At 39.0% G+C, this 22,702-nt stretch overlaps 1 protein-coding gene across 18 annotated transcripts in view; it reads left to right on the top strand.

Annotated features, from left to right (window-relative positions):
• The window catches only part of UTRN (utrophin), a 374,743-nt gene that overhangs the window by 314,439 nt on the left and 37,602 nt on the right, over positions 1 to 22,702 (top strand). For all 18 annotated transcript variants that reach the window (XM_040553278.1, XM_040553280.1, XM_040553275.1 and 15 more), the window contains 4 exons: positions 567 to 641; positions 6,945 to 7,146; positions 13,774 to 13,859; positions 22,258 to 22,415. In XM_040553278.1, the coding sequence (XP_040409212.1) occupies positions 567 to 641; positions 6,945 to 7,146; positions 13,774 to 13,859; positions 22,258 to 22,415 (521 nt within the window). The remainder of the gene's footprint in view (positions 1 to 566; positions 642 to 6,944; positions 7,147 to 13,773; positions 13,860 to 22,257; positions 22,416 to 22,702) is intronic.

Here is a 22,702-nt window from a genome sequence, read left to right as displayed (position 1 = left end):
TCCCTTTCTGAGGTGTGGAGGGATAAAATACTGTTAAGTGAGGGAAAATTACTGTACCTATCAGTTTCTAAAATATAGCTTATGGTTGTCTGACAGCTCCTTTCAAAGCAGTGTTAACAAAGTCATGTCATAGAAATAATGGGTTAAATAGCCATTTTTCTCCTTTATTGTGACCTTTGCTGCTCTCTGTCTGAGATGTAAAATATTTGAGAAATGTACTGTATTTGAACACTCGTCTGAAATCTAGTCAACACTACATAATACACGTGTAAAGCTCTATCATATGGATATGTGCTATGTGTGCCAAGATAGTGTCAGGATTTCTGATGTGCCAATCTCTGAAGGCCCTGTACTGTCAGAACCACGAGACCTTCCCTGCAGGTGGATTTTTTTTTAACAATAACTTGTCAGTTGTTTTTGTTTGTTCTGATATATGATATTAATTGCAGAGAAAAATAAGGGATATCAGGCTTTTTTCAGTATGTAACACTGTGAAAACTTATATATGATGGAAACTTACAGACTCTCTTTTGAGGGCTGCTCACATTTCTGTTCTGCTCTTTCAGCTGACTTGAACAACGTACGCTTCTCTGCCTACCGTACAGCTATCAAAATCCGGCGACTGCAGAAAGCACTGTGCTGTGAGTTTTGCCTTTGAGACAGATTGTTTCTCTACAGTACTTGGGGAAGGGAGGGTCAGCTTGAGCTTTGTGAGATTCACTTTTAACAAGGGGCCAGATACATCCTTGACAGATTGTCAGCCAACAAAATGGCAGGAAGAATTCCCAATAATAGGTATTGTTGTCACAAATAAATAAAATCATTGACTGAAAAGAAGGGCTGCAGAAGGTAAATGGTATGGGGTGAAATGGAATTCCCATTGATAATATTTTGAGAAGTGATAGGCAGATCAATACTGAACCTCTGCCTATTGCATTCTGTTCCTCATACAAGGTGATACAATCTAGTCTTTTGACATGAAATCAGATATTTTATATTTTAGAGAATTAAATTCCATTTTTTGAAGTGTTTACTACTGCTTGATATAATTTTGAAAAGAATCGTCTCTCTAAGAGTATATCTTGATGTGTTACCTCCAGTTAAAGAAGAATTTAGGCCTCTTGAAGTGCAAAGTTACAGGGTACAGATCTGTATAGTTGGTTATAGGTAGTTGGTATCGCTCTACATTTTAATCATACAAAGGTACTACAATAAAACAAGCTGCTTTTATTAACAATAATAGTATGCACATGTATGTTGAGGGATGTAGGGAAGGGTCTCAGACAGGAAATAAGCATGTATTTCGTATGGATCAGTGTCCGTATGCTTCTGCCCAGACCTGTGTTGGCATTTTTCCCTGTTCTTAAGTAATCTAGTAATTCAGCCACAGTTTACTCTGAAGAGTAGATAGATTGTGTCAGCAGGAAAGGATAGATGTCTATTGAGTAGGTGCAGTTGTCTAAACTACTTTTTATAGAATCAGAGAATCGTTTGGGTTGGAAGGGACCTTAAAGATCATCTAGTTCAACCCCCCTGCCATGGGCAGGGACACTTCCCACTAGACCGTCTTTAAATTTAAAGCCATTACCCCTTGTCCTACCAATGCATGCAATTGTAAAAAGTCCCCCTCCAACTTTCCGGTAGGCCCCCTTTAGGTACTGGAAGGCTGTTATAAGTTGTCCCTGGAGCCTTCACTTCTCCAGGGTGAACAACCCCAACCCTCTCAACCTGCCTTCACAGAAGAGGTGCTCCAGCCCTCTTCTTATCCTCGTGGACTCATTCTAATACTTCCACATCCTTCTTGTGCTCGGGGCCCCAGAGCTGAACACAACACTCCAGATGGGGTCTCACAAGAGCAGAGCAGAGGGGCAGAATCACCTCCTTTGCTCTGCTGGCCACGCTTCTTTTGATGCAGCCCAGGATACGGTTGGTTTTCTGTGCTGCAAGTGCACGCTGGTGGTTCATATCAAGTTTCTCATCAACTGACACCCTCAGGTCCTTCTCATCAGGGCTGGTCTCAATCCATTCTCCACCCAGCCTGTATTTGTGTTTGGGATTGCCCCAGCCCAGATGCAAGACTTTGCACTTGGCCTTATTGAACTTCGGGAGGTTCACACTTGCCCACCTCTCAAGCCTGTACAGGTCCCTCTGGATGGCATCCCTTCCCTCCAGCTTGTCAACCGCACCACGCAGGTTGGTGTCATTGGTGAACTTGCTAAAGGTGCACTCAATTTCACTGTCCATATTGCTGACAAAGATGTTAAATGGTACTGGTCCCAGTACCGACCCCTGAGGAATGCCATTCGTTACTGATCTCCACGTGGACGTAGAGCCATTGACCACAACTGGAATGCAATGATCCAGCCAGTTCCTATGATGCAACCAGTGGGTGGTTCATCCATCAAATCCATGTCTCTCCAATTTAGAAGCAAGGATGTCACACAGGACAGTGTTATAGGTTTTGCACAAGTCCAGGTAGATCACGTCAGTTGCTCTTTCCTTATCCACCAATGCTGTAACCATGTTGTAGAAGGCCACCAAATTTGTCAGGCACAATTTGCCCTTAGTGAAGCCATGCTGGCTGTCACCAATCACCTCCTTATCAAGTTTGAGATATTGGGTTCAATGTCTTACTTTCAGGGAAAAAAACAGAATCTGTCCTTTGAAAGACTGTCTGATGTTATTGAAAGAAAAGCAGTATTTCTTTGGCACAGCCTAGAGTTTCTCTTTGTGAGAGGTACAGTTCCTCCCAAAGCTATAGAGTTACAGAATTCTGTAGGTTGGAAAAGACCTTCAAGACCATGTTTCTGTTTATCAGTGTGCAGGGCGTAAAATATGTATCAATATATACCTATAAAACAAAAACAGAGCAAGAAAGCAAAGTAAAAGTCTCCTTAGGCATGCTACTCTCAAGAGAGAAAAGTGAAAAAACAGACTGCACATGATGGACGCTAATCATGCTGCCTATTCCTGACAGGCATATGGATGCTCTAGCCACCTGTATAGAACAAACTTCACTTTCCTAACGTCTAATATGCTTTGAGGAGGAACATACTTCCTGCCCTTGCTTATACAGCAAATTATACCAATTTCTGTAATAACTGCAATAGGTAGTTCTCCTCATTCATAGATTTCAAAAGTGCCCTACTATCAGAGTGAATATTGTCTCCAGCTTCAGAGGGAGGTGGAAAGAGGGAAGCAGCAAAAGGTAAAGAGAATATTCTGGTTTAAAAGTGCCAGGAGTAAAACTGTCATCTCTACAGATCCAGTCTGCCTGTTATTTATGAAGCTGCTTGCTTGCTCCATCTCTGTCTCATGAGAGGGAGACTGAGAACCTGCTTTCCCTCATCACAACAGCCAAAAAAATCTTTATTATGTGTGCCTATTTGACAAAGCATCGGTTTAATTTGTGAGAGCACAACAACGTGGGCTTTTAAGAAGGATAATATAGATTATCCACAAAGCTAAATTCTACAAGATTTTTGTCTCTGAGCAGGAATTCGCTAATATCTGGCAGAATTTTAAGACCACCTTGAAAAATATAATAAATTTTACTTTTTTCATTGTTTGCTTACCAGATAATGTCTTGTCCAGGAACAGGTGAGATTCCCTTTAATTGTGATGATTCTCGACCTGTTTCTGGTACACGAATGGCTGCTGGGATGACCAAAACACGGTCTGTGCTAACACCTCTCTGAGGAAGGGGAGAGTGATTAAGCACCATCTAGAATTCTTTTCTTAACTTTTTTTGTCAGTGGCTTTCTTTTAAGGTAGGGACAGAGTCATCTTCTGTGCTCCCTGCCATTCATTCTCTGGTCTGAGTTACTTTAGTCTTCCATTTTATTTCCCATAATTTTAACTGTTGATTTTTAAAGGTGTTTGGATGCATAATGCCTCAGAAAGGCTTATGAGCTAAGGCAGTGAAAATGTCAAAACAAATCACTAGAAAATGAGGTCATTGTAAAATGTAGAACATGACAAATTGCTGTCACAGCCACAGTGTGTGTGTTGCTGAAAAGGTCTTTTGGTGAGAGCTGCAAGGGCACAGCTGAAGAGGCATGCACAGTACCACTTGCACATGATGGATTTTGACTTTGCAGTGAGGACCTGCAATACAGTGTTAGTACTATAGGAGCAGATTCAGAAGTAAGTAATTTGAGAACTGTGCTTTGGAAAACTTCATTGACGCAAAGTCTCTTTTATTTTTTTTGCTCTTAACTAGTTGTTTTGGGGATGCTCTTCTTCCCTTCTGCCCCTTTAGAAGTACGCAAGTAGAGTCATATTTCATCTTACTCTGCTTTTGGAACATCAGATTCTTGCAGAGACTAGTGTATTTGTGTACATACCTACGTGCGTTTAGTCTGTAGGAAGCTGAGAAAGGTTGCAGGTTGGAAAGAACAAATTCTTAGTCTCTGTCTCACGTTATGTGGGGCAGACATACAGCACTTTACCACTGTGACACAATAAGAATGGGACCTGAGAGAACAGCCTGTGCTGCAGTTGTACAGAACAGCTATGTAGCACCAGGCCTTGACAATATTTTATTTATGTGCAGCAGACTTCAGATCATTTTCAAAAAATGATTTTGCACCAGATACTGAAGTGTACTATTGGAAGGGAAAGAGGGAACAAAACCACCATGTATATTCAGAATGCTGTCACTGAGCTCCTCTAGGTGATTTAAAGCTTAACAATGCCAGTAGGAACATCAACTGCACAGGGCTAAGGAAAGAACAGCAAGGCACACTGGACTGAAAGAGATAGCTGTGTGGACTTCTCTCAGCCAGCCAATCTTTTGCAGGAACTCTCATTAACTGGGTTTTACTAATACAAAAGTTTCACAGCAGTGCCTCTCTGTTTTCTGTGGGGTTACAGCAGCTTCAAATTTGCCACTGGCAGCTGCATGTCATTAGTTGCTTCTGAGTTTGTCACGCACATGTGCTCAAACCATGCTGAATGATGGGGTTTCTGTTTACCATTTTCCTTTGGGAAAGTCTCCACATTGCAGAAAGGAAAGACGTAACCTTTATGGCTATTTGTTGCTTAACAGGGTTGTTGGTCATTCCGTACGTTTGAGCAGGTACAACAGTACTACAAAAAGGTGCTAAAAGCTGTGTCCAGTTGGCTTCGTGCCAGCAATGGCATGTAAGTCTCAAGTTAGCGTTTTCCCATCTGCATAAACACTATTTATTTTAGAACTTTTAGAAATTGAAATGTAATGAGAAAGTAACCCCTCTTTACATCAGATCAATTCAGGGGCTCTGCTAGTGTGTAGCCCTTACTGCTCGCTGCAGGGTAGCTGTCTGTACCCAAAGTTCATTTGGCCAGGTGAGTGCTGAAGTAAGCAGGGATAGTCGTATTTTCTTCTGGTTGTTCTCCATGAATGGTGTCATCCAAAAGCATGAATTTTGCTTAATTTGCATTAGTACACCAGCAGAGTTTCCTTTTAGTATGAAAATACTGAAGGTGCCTTTCCCAGTTCCTTTGGCAGAAATGTGAATATGACATCTTAACCCAGCAGATCAAACCCAGGAGATGAGCTAAAAAAAGAATGATATAAACAGCAAACAGATGTCCATCCTCCGTAAGTCTGATGCTGCAAACTCAGAGTAGAATCTATAGTTGTCAATGAGAGGAAGATGAGGTACTGTCTCTCATTTTATAGTGACATTAGGAAAGGTAGGTAGAAGAAGTAGGACTGGGAATGTAACCTTCTTTTGGCCTATAACCTTATCTTTTTGGTAGATGCTCAGTGAATTCTTGGCAGAATTGCTCCTCGTAGTTAGTGTTAGCTTGCTTCTGCTTTTTTTCAGTTTGCACTTATTTTTCGGTCCAAGCTTGACTTACCTGATTTGCACAGGCTGCCCTTCTGGGGTCATTATTAAAAGCTGTTGGTGCAGAGCGATTTACAACACATCTGAGATTGTCATGTTTCATTTCATTTGAGAAATGACATTTATTTGTCATTTATAGTGTAAATGCATTCCTGTCTCTCCAGAAACAGCTCCTTATGAACTCAGAATATACTTCTTATTCTGTGTTCCAGCAAGCATGCTGATATATATATCAACTTTTGTTTGTTTCTTTTGCTAAAGTCCTCACTTATGTCAAAAAAATAAAAAGCATCACTGAGATTTTACTACCCTTCAACTTACGTTATTTTTCCTTCTTTTACACCAAAATAAGTTGTTTTTTTTTTCACGTTGTTTTGCAGAAGGAATTAGAATTGCTCATTGACAGCTTTTTATTTTCACAAAACCAGATTTTCACAATCTCACATTTCCATGTGGATTTGGGGGCAAAAAGCTCATCACCTGTAAAATGTCCCTAGCAGTTGCTATGGAAAGTATGCTGTAATAAGGAGTTGGAAATATATTTTGTGAAAGCCTATCACTTAGTCTTCCGGAAAATGACAAGAAATTTCACTGTGTTCCTTCTCTGTGCTTTCTTTCAAGTCTTCATTTAGCCATTGCTGTTCATTTGATCAGGCCTCAGCACATTCCTACTGCATTTTAGGGAACATTTCTTCCTAAGAAAATGATTTGCTTTACGTTTAATGAAAAGTGATAGTCATTTAATGTGATTCTGCTTTATGGTAAATGCAGAGAATTCTCTAAGTCTAGTGGAGTCTAGTGGGCTCCCAATGAGTGCACATCTGAAGTTAGGATCCTCTAATTATACCAATGACTTCAGTTTTTTAATGTTCTGCTGAGCTGTGCGGTGTCATTGTGGTATTCTTGTTGATTCATTTTTTAAACATATAGTATCAAAATGCTGTTGACTTCTAACAGAATGTTTTTTCACTATAATTTTACTAAATGAAAGCTACTTCTTGGCTAAATGCCTGCAGTGTTTACTACACTATGCATGTGAACAATTATTGTGAACGCTACGCTCAGGCTTCTGTATTCATGCTTTTTTTTCCTTTAACTATCTGTTGTTAGTGGACCTGTTGGACCTGAATACAACAAGTGAAGTTTTCAAACAGCACAAATTGGGTCAAAATGACCAGCTCATTGGCGTCCAAGAAGTGATCAGCTGTCTCACTACCATCTACAGTGGACTTGAAGAGAAACACAAAGATATGGTTAATGTTCCCCTCTGTGTAGACATGTGTCTTAACTGGCTGCTCAATGTATATGATAGGTAAGTAACAAGCTTCTATTCATGGTGTGTACCCCAGAAATTTAATGTTGCATTAACACAGTATATACCATGGAAACAGAGTTGGTAAGGTTAGTACATGTCACGTACTCAAAATGCTAGCCTTATGGGGCTGTTGTACATATTTTTCTGAGTTAGTCTCTGGAGGAAGTGTTCATGACAAAAAAAAATAATGATGCAACCTTAAAAAGTTATTTTCTAAAAAGTCATATTTTTTGATAACTTTGACTCTCTAAAGTGCATTGGCTTGAAATTAGGTATTTCTTACACCATCCTGAGAGCAAAGCTTTATTTGTAGTAGTTACTATTTTTGTTTCTTGAACTGATCGCTTATCCATTATTTTTTCTTCAGCTTACCTTTGCTTCCTAACTTCAGTTAGAAATCAGTTGTTCAATCAGTTCATTTTTAAAATGCATACAGTAAGCAACAAACCTTTTTTCTTTCAATAATGTTTCCTGTTGCTCCCATTTCCCCTTGATTATTAAGTTGAATGCATTAGTGTAGTTAATTCTTCAAGCTGATGAAAGACTTTAGTCTTCATTCAAACTTTGAAAAACGGAAGATGAAGGTTTTCTGTGATAAAATTACCTTTTACAGTATGTTTCCTTGCTTCCCTATCAAATCTATTCAAGAAAAAAAAAAAAAGAAATGCTGAAAGAACAGGCACCAATTTTAAACTGCTTTTCTTTTTTTTTTTTTAATTGGCCTTTAGGAAAGAACTAATTCGTCTCTTGGCATTTCTGTTGTTTATTGCATTGGTGTTATATGTATACAATGTCTCAAATCATTAAACTGCCTGCAAAAAGCATCTGTTAGTTGCATGCTATTAACCTGAGATTTAATTACTGATTCACAGATTAATGACAAAGTAGGAAATTCTTCAGACTTACCTACAGATGTCTTTGTCCCTTAAAAAGAACCTATTTATTTTTAGAAATAGTAGACAAGCCTGTTGTGTTCTGGTATTTTCTGACACATCAGGAATGATTCATTCTTCAAGCACAGTAGAGGCGATACACGCATTAAATTTACTCAGTGACTTTTACTTCCTCAAGGACTCAAAGGTTGTTCCAGAAAGCAACATCTGCCCAATAAAATCTTCTGCGAACTTAAAGCTCCCTGGGTTGATTAGTGCATATATATATATATATTAATAGAGGTAAAAATAAGTGTTTTGCTTTTTTCCAAGATGAGCCATGAAATAAATTGGTTGCTCAATTAACTCATCTGTCCAGACCTATGTTTAAATTATCCAGAAGCTATAGCTGGTGGCTATTGTTCTGGACTATATACTGTCAAATTTTCTAAAATGTCCAATAAAAATGGACTGATAACTTTCAGTACTAATGGGATAATTTAACACCCCTTGAAATTAGTTGTTTCAGTTATTTTAAAGTCTGTCATATATAAGATATAGTACATGTACTAATTGCAGGTGATGACTCATTTCAGTGAGAATTACCCAATGTTCATAAAGAAACTTCTATATGCATTGTTCTTTTAACCTCTTGCAATGCTTATCTGAGTTCTTGTATTTCAGCTTCTAAATTTTCTTATTTTTGTGATGTTAGGATACATTTGATAGGAAGGGTAACTATGGTATAGCACATATGCTACTAACCTTTTCTATGTCATCAAGGCTGTTTTCAATGATCATTCTCTATGGTCCAGTCGTGCCCTGAAGCATTACAACCGTTATCTACTGTTGCACTAATATACCAACTTAATGTAGGTATATTGTAACAAATTCTAACACTGTGGTGAGTTAATATCCCGGGCCTTACCTGCATGTTAAGTTCAGCAAAACCCAGACTTCTGAAAACTGAGGATATGGATGAGAGACCTGCTCGGTCCTTATTGTGTATTCCTGTTTGCAATCGCTTATACTTAATCTTATCCTCTGTCTGGCAATGTTTTTGTCATCTGGATGCCTCCTGTGTGCAACTATCCCTATCATTGTTTGCCCCTTTGTTCACATTGGTTCCATACTTAAGTAAAGTGGTAGTATTTTAATGTCTGGCTATACCATCACAATGTTACAGAATACTTGCATACCATTGTTGGTAACAAAGGTCTGGTACTCTTATATTCAACAGGATAACATTAATTATATTCTGAGTAATATGCTTATAAATTACGGATTTCACAGACCTCTGTTTTTACCATGGTGTAGACTGCATTTGCCTGTCAGAGAAGTTTCAGTTGTTTTTCTCCAGTGCTGCTGAAAAGCAGTATAAAACAGTGAGTTAGGATGTTGTTTAGAGAAAGGAATAAAGTCTGTGTAGTTATGTAGGTAAGTGGCATATTTACGGAAAGTTTTGGGAGAGTTTGCAAAACTCATTTTCCTGGAAAGACATTCTTCCAGGTCATTTTAACCCCGCATTAATGTCTGTTACTGAATTTCGTAGGTTTTTGAGGAAAAAAAAATGCTACTTTTAGGATTTTAGCAGTATGCTGTTTAGCAGCTGAGATGTTCTTCTGGCTGAGTAGAGCTGAACCATATTGTGTGATTCCCAAGTGCTTCACACAGCTTGTGCCCCATGTAGTGAGACTGGGATTATATGCCCTGTATAGTAAGTTGTTCAGTTCTTTGTAAAGTGCAATTGCTTATAATTTCAGCAAAGGAAATGGCAAGCTGTGCTTCATATCTCAGATTTTCATGGGACTATTGCTTCTGTTATTTTTGTTACCTATTCTTCCCCCATTTCCTCTTCTGTATCCTCTAACTCCAGTATCTTCTGAACTAAGACACAGGGTAAAGGCATTCTCCCTTTCTCTTCTAACACTGTAGCCATTTTTTGCTGACCCTTTTTAAAACTCATTTGCTTATGGTATTTAAGATAGTAAGAGACTTTTTTTGTTGTATAAAGCAGTTCCTTAATATTATGTGCAGCTGTGTGGGATCTCTGAAACAGCTGAATGGTTGGTTTGTGCTTGGATGGAGAGTCCAAACCATGCAACAAAGTTGATTGTTAATTGTGCTTCACTTTCTCCAGCCTCTACCTGTGCAGCATGGTACCCTCCCATGCTTCTGACCATGACCTCTTTTCCTTGGCCAAAGGATACAGTTATCTGATTCCTCACTAAGCTAGTCCTCTCTGTGGTATATGCCTTCAAGGCACTCTTCCTCCTACCTGGACAGAAATTATGTATAACTTTTTTTTTTTTTTAATGCAAATTTTGGCAGGTTTAAAAGTTGAGTTAATTCTGGGTTCTCTGCCAGCTCCTTACATGAAATGAAGGTGCAAAATGGGGATCATACCTGACACATAGCCCAGAGCCTGCCTCGTACACATGTACATTCAATAGAAACACCTAGAAAAAGAGGACTTTTTTATTATTATTTCCTCCTTCTTCTTGTCTCTTACCACTCCTTTTTCCCACTAAAAATAAATAAATAAAAATTCCAGTTTGTTTGAGGAAAAGGAATGGCAGTGTTGCACTATAAGGGCAATGAATCCATTGACTGAGGCTGGAGAGCTGATACATCCAGAGGGACGAAGGGGCTTTAGTAAACATGAACGGTGCTTGTGACAAACAGCTGTAATATTTTTCCCGTTTTTACCTGAAGACAGGTCAGAGGTCAATAATGTCCCATTTTTATACTGCCTGTCATTATTGTATTGACTGAGAATGGGCAACTTGCTCTAACCAGTTAATAAATGTATAAGGGTTTGGATTTTCCTTCACCAGTATCAGAGTGAAAAATATCTGAGCTGCTAAAGTGGTCTTATGAATTGACTTTGTAATGACAAGCATGCTTGTATTGCTATAAAGTGTATCTGAATAGTGTATAGGCACTTAATACTCAACCAATAAATTTTGTATGAATTCAAGCTTTAAACTTTCCTAAACCATTTGACTGTAAGGGCTTGATTTTCAGATATTTGTATACACAGTACAACTAGACAGTTGTGGGATTCAGAGAGACCTTGACAGGCTGAAGAAATGGGCCAAGTTCAACTAACGTAAATGTCATGCTTCCCCTTGGGAAGGAATAACCCCATGCACCAGTACAGGCTTGAGGACGTCTGTCTGGAAGGCAGCTTTGCAAAAGAGGCCTTTGAGGTCCTGGTGGACACTAAGTTGAACATGAGCCAGCAACGTGTGCTTGTGGCCAAGGCCACCAGGCTCCTGGACTGCATTAGGAAGAGTGTTGCCAGCAGGTAGAAGGAGGTGATCCTTCCTCTCAGCGCTGGTAAGGCCATATGTGGAGTGCTGGATCCACCTCCGGGCTCCCCAGTAAAAGAGACATGGACATACTGGAGAGAGTCTGTTGAAAGGACCGTGAGGATGATTAAGGACTAGGAATACCTGATGTACGAGGAGAGGCTGAGAGCTGTGACTGGTCTAGAGAAAAGACTCAGGGGGATTTCGTCTGTGTGCAGAAATACCTGCTGGGGGCAGTGGAGAAGGTAAAGCCAGGCTTTTCTCAGTGGAGCCCAGTGACAGAACAGGAGGCAGTGGGCACAGACTGAAACAGACTCTGCTTAAACGTATAAGAAAAATACTTTTTTATTTTGAGGGTGATCAAACAGTGGCACAGGTTGCCCAGACAGATGTTAGGGTCTACATCCTTGAAGATATTCAGAATCCAACTGGGACGTGGTCCTGGGCAACTTGCTCTACCCTAGTCTGCTCTGAGCAGAGGCATCAAAATAGATTATGTCCAAAGGTTCATCACTGATTTTGTGGCTCTGTAAGCTGGAAAAACTTAAATCACTGAATTGGAAGTGTCAGTGCTACAAAGTCTGTAGATTTGTTGGGAGTTTTTTTTTCCTCTCTCTCTCTCTCTCTCTCTATTTTTTTTTTTTTTGGGGGGGGGGAATGATTTTTGTGGGTGTTTATTTTTGTTTTGCTGTATATAGGATTTCAGTCCTAGTATTTAGTTGTTTCCAAGAAAAAGGCTATGGGAAAACATGCTGCTCTTCAACAAAATGTAATAGTTCAGGCTTTTGAATTCTGTTTATAGTTTATCAAGGAAATGCTTTTTATGCATTTTTTTCAGTCACTTTAACAACCTGCTGAAATCTGGAGAAGTTTGAAGCCTCGGCATATATGCCTTGACCTTTAAGCGGCAGAGTTCTCCTGAGCTTCTACCTTTGATAAACAAATACTCTAGTCAGTCCTGAGTTAAGTCAAACCCAAATAAATGTTCTGCTTTGCTTTTCTTTTGAATACAAAGTTAAAGCACAGACAGCCATACACAGGAAAGAATAGTGAAAGAACATTATCAAGGTTGCAAAATGAACCATTAACGAGTTAGGGTATGCCAGAATGATGTCTTGTCTGTGATTGAAAGAGGTAATTTGAAGCTAAGCTTGAATGTATAAAATAGGTGGCACTTTTATAACGTTCTGGAAAATTGGTCCCGATTTTCAAGCTAGGCAGTAAAAGTAATGGGCACTTTTGATTAATTTGGCAATGATTTCTCTGTACTTCTGTTCCAACTTGTGGAATAGAGAAGATAATACCGTCTAGTCTCACAAGACTAGGTGATGGTTGTGAAGACAAATGCATTAATATTTGTAAGGCGGTTAGGTAATTTACGGAGAGCCCAGGAATAGATTAATAATTTTGTATTCAGTGCAGCATTTGTGAAGTAAATCAGACAGCAGAACATACGTTGAATGGGGAGGACGGAAAGAGATATCTAATAACCACTCCAGAATTAATTAAAGGATATATCACTTTGCATGACAAAAAGGACCAAACTAATGTTTGGGGTGATATTAATTCCAGTATTATCTTACTTGCTGGAGAAAGACACAGCTAACCTTAAATGCAGGGGGTTGTGTACAAACGTATACAGTTTAACTACTGTTTTCATGACTTGTTTGCTACATCTTATCTGAAGATAAATTGTGTGGTGTTTTCTGGGCTTTGAAAACAGAAATCATTACATCTCAAGTATGCTTCTTGCACTGATCTTGAAATTTAAAATTGTCCCATTCCATATGCCCCAGTTTTATTGCTTTCATATCTGAACAGTGTTTCTTGCAGGTTTAAAATCTCTTGCTTTGATAGCCATTTACCTGTTCTCAAGTTTGCTTAAGGTTTGATTAATGTTTCTGAAGGTTTGCGGATTTTTTTCATGTTGGACAAGATGACCCTGAAGTCATGTTCCTTAGAACAACTCCACATTACCTAATTACTGCATGTGGTTGGCTGTTTGTTTGCTGGAGCACATGTATATCAGAACGTTTTAAACATAGAAGGAAAAAAGGAAGTGGAATAAATTCCTTTGACATGAAAACTTGGTTTTATATTGCAGTCCCTGTTTCCTAATGGGTTTCTTGGTGCATGCTCATGTGCATTATTTCTGTGAATATCACATTCTTAAATCATGTTGTGTGTTTTACAAGAGCTAAATGTCAGCCCTTTTAGAGTAATATGAACTGTTTTGACATGTAAACCATTTAGTAGGCAAGTTAAGTTTTTTGTAAGGGAAGCATTCTTAGTGTGACTTGCAGTGTTAATTTGTTTTGACTTATGAAGTATGAAGTAGAACTCACCAATAACTTTGCATTTTGAATAGACTTATGTTGAAATGAAATAAATAAAAAAAAACAACACTGTATTACATTGTCCTATCTTTATAATTTCAGTGGCCGAACTGGAAAAATTCGAGTGCAGTCCTTGAAAATTGGCTTGATGTCTCTTTCTAAGGGGCTTCTGGAAGAGAAGTACAGATGTAAGAATGTATTTTTTTAAATGCTTGATGTATATAATTAGAAGTCTTGTATAATAATAATGTACGTTGTCACTAAATTTGCCATATAACACTTGTGCCTGTAGCAAGACTGTTTCCTTATGAGTAAGCAAAAATTGTTGTTTTCATAATCATAGAATCATTGAACTGCTTGGGTTGGAAGGGACCTTAAAGATCATCCAGTTCAAACCCTCCTGCCATAAGCAGGGATGTCAACCGCTAGATCAGGTTGCCCAGGGCCTCATCCAGCCTGGTCTTGAACACCTCCAGGGATAGGGCATCTACAACCTCTCTGGGCAACCTGTTCCAGTGCCTCACCACCCTCTGAATGAACAATTTCCTCCTAAACTCTAATCTAAATCTCCCTTCTTTTTGTTCAGAACCATTCCCCCTTGTCCTGTCATTATCTGTCCAAGCAAAAAGTTGCTCCCCATCTTTTTTATAAGCCCCCTTTCAGTATTAAAAATCTGCAGTGAGGTCTCCCCAGAGCCTTCTCTTCTCCAGGCTGAACAACCCTAACTCCCTCGGCCTATCTTCATAGGAGAGGTGCTCCAGCCCTCTGATCAACTTCGTGGTCCTCCTCTGGACCTACTCCAGATCCATGTCCTTCCTATGCTGAGGGCCCCAGACCTGGACGCATCGCTCCAAGTGGGGCCTCACCAGGGCAGAGCAGAGGAGGACAATCCCCTCCCTCGACCTGCTGGACACCCCTCTTTTAATGCAGCCCAGAATGCAGACGGCCTAGTAAGATTGATATCCTTACTGGAAAGTATCAATGTCAGTTATGTATTGTCATACTGCACAGCATTACACTTCTTCCAAAAACGAAGGAAAATGTAGCTGTGTAGAAGAGCTAGAGTAGTGATCTATTTGACTAATTCTGTTCAACTCTGATTTAAAAAAGCAAACAAACAAACCATATAACACCTCTTTTTGTGTATGTTTTTTGGGGAAAAATCAAGCAAGTCAGTGTTGCTTGGAACAGTCTGATGTGTCTGATAAGCAAATAAACCTAAATCCAGCAATTGTATTTTCTGGTCTATGAAAAATATGATTTGAACTCTGAAGATAATTTTTCAGTACTTGTGCTTACTGCCAGAATTGTACAATGAAAGTTTAAAATAGATTGATTTAAATAATCTCACAAGCTGGAGAAATACTGAGTAGTATGAAAATATTTGACAAAAGTAATTGCAGGAGCAGAAGAGAATTGAGAAGCTTTGTGGCAAAACCTCATGACAAATACAGGAGAAGAGATTAAGCAGTTTATAAGAGTATCACAGGTGATGGACAGTTATATATTAGGCATAGAGTCTTAAAATTGCTATTCTTTGCAGTAGTTGCTTTACGCATTTGGGAAAATGATGTAAAATGTATAGCAACAGTATTTGCCATGTACTTATGGAGCTCTGCAGCAATTTCTGCCTTCCTTAGAAGTGTTTGTAGGTAATCTTGTAATCCTGGTAACTAACATTGAGCAAAAGTACAGGTGTCTTATGCATTGAGGCATATGAACTAGAGGCATCTGAACTAGAGTCCTTACTAGGAGTTTGCTTTTTTAATTTCTTTGTCATTTGGCATATCCGTTAAGTAGTCCATAACTAAAAGGGCTTGGGGGCATACCTTTGTTCAGTAATGATAATTCAAAAGGTAATTTGCCACTCAGTGCAAAATAAAAAGGTTTTCTATGATGTAAGATTTAGGCTGTGGATAACAGAATGATAGCTCTACCAAAAGAGGATTGAACAACCAAACAAAACAGCTGTGAATAAACTCTCTTTAAATGGCTGCCATTAATCAGTTAGTATACTTACTAACTACTTAGTATACTTACCTAGCACAGACACTGATGGAAATGACTGAGTTGGATTATCTTTAATATGTTTGCTTTGTGTCTTGCAGTAAAATAAAAGTGGCAGCAGATTTGCATAGCCCAAGTTAACAGAGTTGGCTCTTTCTTGCAGGTTGCTGTGAAAAATCCTAGAAAATTAATGCAGAAGAAATCTCAGGAGAGTTTTGTGCCAAATGATCGTAACTTAAACTTGAAATACATCTGAAACTGAAATAGTGTCTTGGTCTCCTAAGGCAGAGAATTAATAGTCAATTTATGCATGCGGTTTTTTGTTAATCCTGTTCTGATCAGTGTGCCAGACTTTGATACCTTTAATGTATTGTTAGCTTTATCATCTCTTTCCTGATGAGCCATGGAATTGCCACAAAGCAAAATACTTGCTCAGTGTGAAAGAAAGTCTGTGGGAGAAGGAAGAAAGTGACAGTATTATGTATGGATTGTGAGCATGCGGTAGGAATGCAGTCAGCATTTTGGGTCCTCTGGCATCACCTGTGTCACAGCCAGACCTTTGGTATTAGCTCTCTAGTTTGTTCACTTTTTATTGCCCCGTACTAATCATCTACTGCTGAGAGATTTTGATATCTGTTGAGTGCTTTCAGATCCTCTAGTTAAAAATATAATGGAAATGTTAAGTGTTTTCAAGAAATTAAGGAAAAGTCACTTGAAAGGAAGAGCAGTACCCCAAATATGCGTGCTTAATGTGAATTTTCTGCCTTCTGACTTTTCCTTTCTCAGAGCAGTTCCTGACATTTGCTTCTGCTGTTTGGCTACAGTTCTTCTAAGTACTTCTGAGTCTTTGACAGTCCCAGGCTTCTTTGTGCAATCACTGTAAGATTGTGGTTGGAGTCATTTGTAGAGCACAGACCATGCCAACCACACGTTAAACATTGTAGTGCTAGAGAGGCATTTCTTCTCAGAAAGCTGGTTGTAAAATAGGCATGTTTCTTGTTCAAAAAACTTTTGGATGGGACCCTTCAGACATTTGTAGACTGCTTAACCAGCTGTCTGCTTGAGGGTTTTCTCAGAGATCAGACTTTCAGGGGTTGACTTGAAGAAACATCATTTCTGGGCTGCTGAGATATTAGGTTTCTGAAATAATATGTAAATGGGGTGATAATTTCAGTTTATCAGTAAAATTGACCTTCTTTCCCTCTTACTTTTTTGGGGAAATCAAGCTTTTTTTTTTCTTTTTTCCTTTTCTAATATCAAACTTTTCTTTTCCTATTTGTGTTACGTTTTTAGCAGCCAGTGTTCGTCACAAGTTATTGACTAACACTTCATTTCCAAAATAGGCAGATCTTTCCCATTCGCACATTTTTAAATCCATTTTGCCTGATAAATTTCTCGTAAGCTTCTTTTTAGATGCTGCATTGCAGGGTTGACATGAGAATGAATCTTTAATTAAAAAAAAAAAAAAAAAAACACGATTAATTTAGGAGAAATATTGAAGCCTCAATTAAAGAATGCCTATTCTAGAAAATGTTTAAAGACATGAATCACAGAATCATAGAATGGCTTAGGTTGGAAGGGACCTTAAAGACCATCCAGTTCCAACCCCCATGCCACGGGTAGAGATGCCAACTGCTAGATCATGTTGCCCAGGGCCTCATCTAGTCTGGTCTTGAACACCTCCAGGGATGGAGCATCCACAACTTCTCTGGGCAACCTGTTACACCCTCTGAGTAAAGAATTTCTTTCTAATATCTAATCTAAATCTCCCCTCTTTTAGTTCAAAACCATTCCCCCTTGTCCTGTGCATTGCCTGGGAATCATGCTTAACTTCAAGCACATGCCTGGGTGCTCCTGTGAATAAAAATGGACCTGTGAACGTAGTTGAATTGCAGTGAGCTGATTACATCTCTGGTTACAGAGCAAATAGTCTAGGGCCTCTTCTGTTTGTGAAGCTCATGACCTGATCTGAATGTATCCATATTGTGTTCTCTTTAGTCTTCAAAATGGGGGGACAAGTGGGAGTTACTTATTGGAAACAACCCCTGAGTGACTTTACTTTCACATCATTCCTGGTGATTTTGGGGGTGAGAGTTAGCTGACTTTGACTGAGAGCATGCCAGGTACGCTTTTAACAGCTTAATGATGCAGGCGAGAGGGTTTGGGTGCCTGAGCCTAGGCTGTAGTGCACTGTTTAATTCACTGGTATAAAGATAGACATTAAAAATAGAGAGGTGAAAAATAAATAAAAAGAAAGCGTGTGACCAAGGACAATATTTGTTTTGTTCCAAAATATTCAGAAAACAATAAAAAATAGCACTTGCTCATTGCTCATGTTACCATTAGTCCCTCATACATTATCACAGGGCTTCTGAATACTGAGAAAAAAAAAATAAAAAACATTTTTAACCACTCAATTTTAGTGTTCCACATGTTCTAAGAAAGAAATTTTCAATCATGTAAGCAAGTCATTCCAATAATACGAGTTTAAAATTGTGTGTGATTATTCAGAGATGATTCTATGCCTGGTCATGCAATCAGGAGACAAATGATGTCTCAGAGGTGTGGATTTTCTCAGGGACAGCAGGAACTTTAACTTCCTTCCCTTTTTCTCAATGTTAAAGGCAGAGATAAGTCATAGTGCTATGTAATATATGGAAATACATTTGTGTGCATTTCACTCGTACCTGGCCTCATGTTAAACACAGAAAGCCAGACTGGCAACAGACATAGAAAACATGCGTAAAGTGTTTTATAAATTTACAGGGTGTAGGTTTTGGGTTATATCATTTCATGCATAAAACCTACAGGGTTTGTGGTAAGAAAGAAGAGCTACTTGAAAATCTCTACCATGAAGAAGTTTAATTTTAAAGTGTTATAAAACATTTTGGAATGTGATTTTTATTTTATGTTTATGTTCTTAGTTTTGGAACCATTTGGAACTAACACTTTGATACTTAAAAAAAAAAAAAAAAAGAAAGGGGAAGGGAAGAAAAAAAATGAATGAAAAGAATGTCATGGAATCATAGAAGCATTAAGGTTGGAAAAGACCTCCAAGGTCATCTGGTCCGACCATCACCACACTACCAATATCACCCAGTAAACCATGTTCCTAAGCACTAGGTCCAGAGCTGAGTACAGGGGGACGATCACCTCCCTGGTCCTGCTGGCTGCACTGTTCCTGATACAAGCCAGGATGCTGCTGGCCTTCTTGGCCACCTAGGCACACTGCTGGCTCATGTTCGGGTGAGCGTCAATCAGCACCCCCAGATCCTTTTCCTCTGCACGGCTTTCCAGCCACTCTGCCCCAAGCCTGTAGTGCTGCATGGGGTTGTTGTGGCCAAAGTGCAGGACCCGGCACTTGGCCATGTTGAACCTCAACCCACTGGCCTCTGCCCATTGACCCAACCTGTCCAGGTCCCTCTGCAGGGCCTTCCTACCCTCTGGCAGATTGACACTGCCCCCCAGCTTGGTGTCACCCACAAACTTACTGAGGGTGCACTCAATCCTGTGCATTCTGTGTAAGGACGTGCATCTTGTTTGTAACATGTGCATCCTGTTTGTAAAAATGCATCTGAACAAACAATGACACATTTTCTATTTTCACATATTCTTAATTAAATTCATATTTGAGTGTAACTTTCAAGGCTTTACACTGCACTAGATCCCTTGCAGCTGCTTGCATGATTTAGGCTTGACAGGGCTAGGTTTATGACTTGATGTCTTGGCAACCTCAGCAAAAGCCACAAGGTGTGTTGTTGGACATCTTAATACTGTTTTGGTAGGAATTGAATGAACTTTTCAACATTTTTGAGTATCCACTTCTATGCCAACCAGTAAGTACATTTTTTCAGGTTGTCCAGCTAAGTTGTTTTTTGGGTCCTGCTGGTTTTCATCCTCAAAATACTAATGTGAGGCTGAATTTAATTTAAGATTAAACAGGTCTTTTTTGTTTGTTTGTTTCTGCTTTTTGTTATGGCTCAAGTCTGAATAATCTTTACTTTTGCTTCCCAAATCCTTCTTGTCTTAGTCCCATATACGGTTTTACTTAAGATAACTGTATTTTGTATATAAACTCTCAATATGTATGTACATATGTACAAACACCATTTATAGCAGTGCTCAGTTTGTGGCTTCTGACTTTGCTGGTGCGTGACGTATGGGGTCCCCATTCCCACTGGTGGATATGGAGTCTGGGTGCACGCTGTCAGAGCTGAAACAAACCCTTCTCCCTTATGTCTGCCACTTCAGAGCTGCTCTTGGGTTATCTCCTTTGCTAGGGAACACCTCCTGCATTTCTTCAAGGAGGATGGCCAGCTAGCAGGAACATTTTGGCTTTGCATGCCTTTAGTTGAGGGGCTTCTCCTGTGTTGTCATACAAATTTCATTGAGGATTTGGGGAGGAGGGGGATTACCATCCAGTAACTCCTGTGAACTTCAGCATTCAGTGGTTATGGTGCAGCTGCCAGTGTTAAGTTCTAGTTGTGTTTTTGGTTAAGTAGGCTGTTTTGGAGGAGTTTGAGCTCTCCAGTGTATTTTCTGATTTCCTACTTGCATCAGCCCTAGCCGATCACTCTCCCTCTTCTCTCTCCTGACACATCATTTTTCTTCTATTTATTAGCTCCCCAATCAACTGATGCTTTAGGGCTTGGGAAAGTACTTCATCCTCCTCCCAGCTGCAGTAGTGAGTGAATTGTTCTTGTAGCACCCATTTCCACTGTAGATTGATAAAAGCATAAAAAATCAAATGGGCATTTTTTACCCTATCCATTTTTTTGAAATGGACTCTTAGATACTGGAAAACTATTTCAACAGCAGCTGAAAAAACTGGCCAGGTTTTGGGATTGCCAAGGTGAGCCTGCAGCAGGGCAGTGCTTGTTCTGTCAGTGCTGTCATCCATGGGCTTTCTCACTGCTAAGTGCTGAAGATGCTGCAGCATCTGTTTGACTAGGCAAGAAAAATACAAGAAACTCTAAAAAAAAAAAATCATTCAGTCATCTGGATTTATGTTTTGTGAAAGTATTCTCTTCTGCCTCAGCTCCCTTTGTCAAGAGAAAAGGTATGAGCCGTCTTTCTGATGCATGCTGACAAAGCTTGACAGTTACTCCAAATGAAGGGCAAAACAATTTGCGGAGTGTAATAAAAGAGTTTCTCTTGAATGTTTCTGAAGAAAGCTGCTCTGTTTCTCAATCACAAGTGCAGTCAGACTGAATTTTCAAATTTCTTTTATTTCTAATCTATTGCCAGGTGTTCTGGTAGGAAAGATGAGTAGCAAGGGAATAGTGTAAATGATTTTTTTTTCTTTTAACATTATTTGGAACTTTAATCCAAACTGGCCACTGAGTGCAAAAGGAGATCGTAAAAGCCAACTGGAATTGAACACACAGAATCTCCACTACAGCTTCTTTTGTAACTTACACCATCCACAGAATTTAAAGCTATTTCTAAGAGATTAATTCAGTGTTCAAGATATTTTCAGGAGAGATTAATCTTGTGACTAAATATCAATGTACGAAACTACAAAGTTCATAAATCAAGAATTGTTGGGAGAAACGTGTTAAAAATATCTAGCTGGAAATTTTAACAATTACAAATATATTTAAAAAATCAAAGAAATGTGTAAATACACTACTTTAAGAAATATTTTCTGTACTGCAGATAGGCTTATTAATTCAATAGTTTACTGTGACTCTTAAGCAGGAACAAGCAGTGTATTTCTTCCCAGTAAGTGTCTATGTCGGGAACAATTTTTTGATCCTTTCAGCCTCAATTTTTTCTGTCGTTACAGTCATCCCAGAGCCTGCATTTATGCTGCAGGGCTCGACACGTACCTTAGGAAATTGGTAAAAGGAAAGTGCATGGGAACAGATGTGGTTATCCAGGAAGCAAATGTGATTCCTGTTAAGGACAAGTTGTGTTGCTGGCTGGCTGGTGCTCCTGCTTTAAGCTATTTCACGCTGCCAGCTGTGACTTGTGCTCATTTCCAGTCTCAGTTCACAGCAAACACGTCTGTCTCCAGCCAACCTAAGGAAAGCATAGATTTTGGCATGAAATAGGGATTTCTGAAAAATCTTTTATTTTTTTCTTCCCTTGTGATAACATAGAAAACTTCATAAATACTAGGGGAAAAATGAAGTAATGATGGATTGGCACAAAAAGCTATTCCGGTTTTGTGTTGGTTTATTTTGTCACATAGCTGTTCATGAGTAAAAAAAGAACTGCGATAGGTCGTAGTTGAATGTACAAATTTGTCAGGAGGATATTTATCTTCATTTATTAATTTTATAATTCTTAATTTTTATTTATCTTAAATATCAAGATATTTATTTATCTTACCATAAGAAGCTAAGTATGATTTAATTCATTTGACCTGACTCTTCTCATTTGTATGATTACAGATCCAGAAAAAGTAGTCAAAGTAATCGAGATTAGATGAGGGTAAACTATTTTAAATAGGAGAGAGGTCATCTGTTGCTGCATCTGAATTACAGAAATGGCAAAACACAAGCGGTGGTGTTACTGAATAACAGAAAATGTAGATGCAAACGAAATGAGCTAGTGCCTTTTGTTGTGTTGCAGATCTCTTCAACGAAGTGGCAGGTCCCACAGAAATGTGTGACCAGAGGCAGCTTGGCCTGCTGCTGCACGATGCCATCCAGATTCCCCGGCAGCTTGGGGAGGTGGCAGCTTTTGGTGGCAGTAACATCGAACCCAGTGTGCGCAGCTGCTTCCAACAGGTGAGATGATACAAATCTTCATAGGAAAAACCTCTCTCTGAGCAATTTAAGACCTACTTTTACATGGTGTAAAAATAGGAGAGGAATTTAAAAACATCTATTGAGTTTTGAAGAGAAATGAATTTGCTCCTGCAACCGAATTGTTGTTAAAAGTACTGGGAAGTTATTGCTAAAATGTAGCTGTGAAACTTTCATTCATCTTTTAGGAGACAATCAAATTGCTTTTTAGCAAAAAGAATATATAATTATTTGTGTTTATGATAATATTGACTGCTTCAAATGCTGTT

Source organism: Cygnus olor, chromosome 3, assembly GCF_009769625.2.
Source record: "Cygnus olor isolate bCygOlo1 chromosome 3, bCygOlo1.pri.v2, whole genome shotgun sequence".
Lineage (NCBI taxonomy): Eukaryota > Metazoa > Chordata > Aves > Anseriformes > Anatidae > Cygnus > Cygnus olor.
Note: the sequence above shows the minus strand (reverse complement) of the source record. Positions and strands in the feature narration are given on the sequence as shown.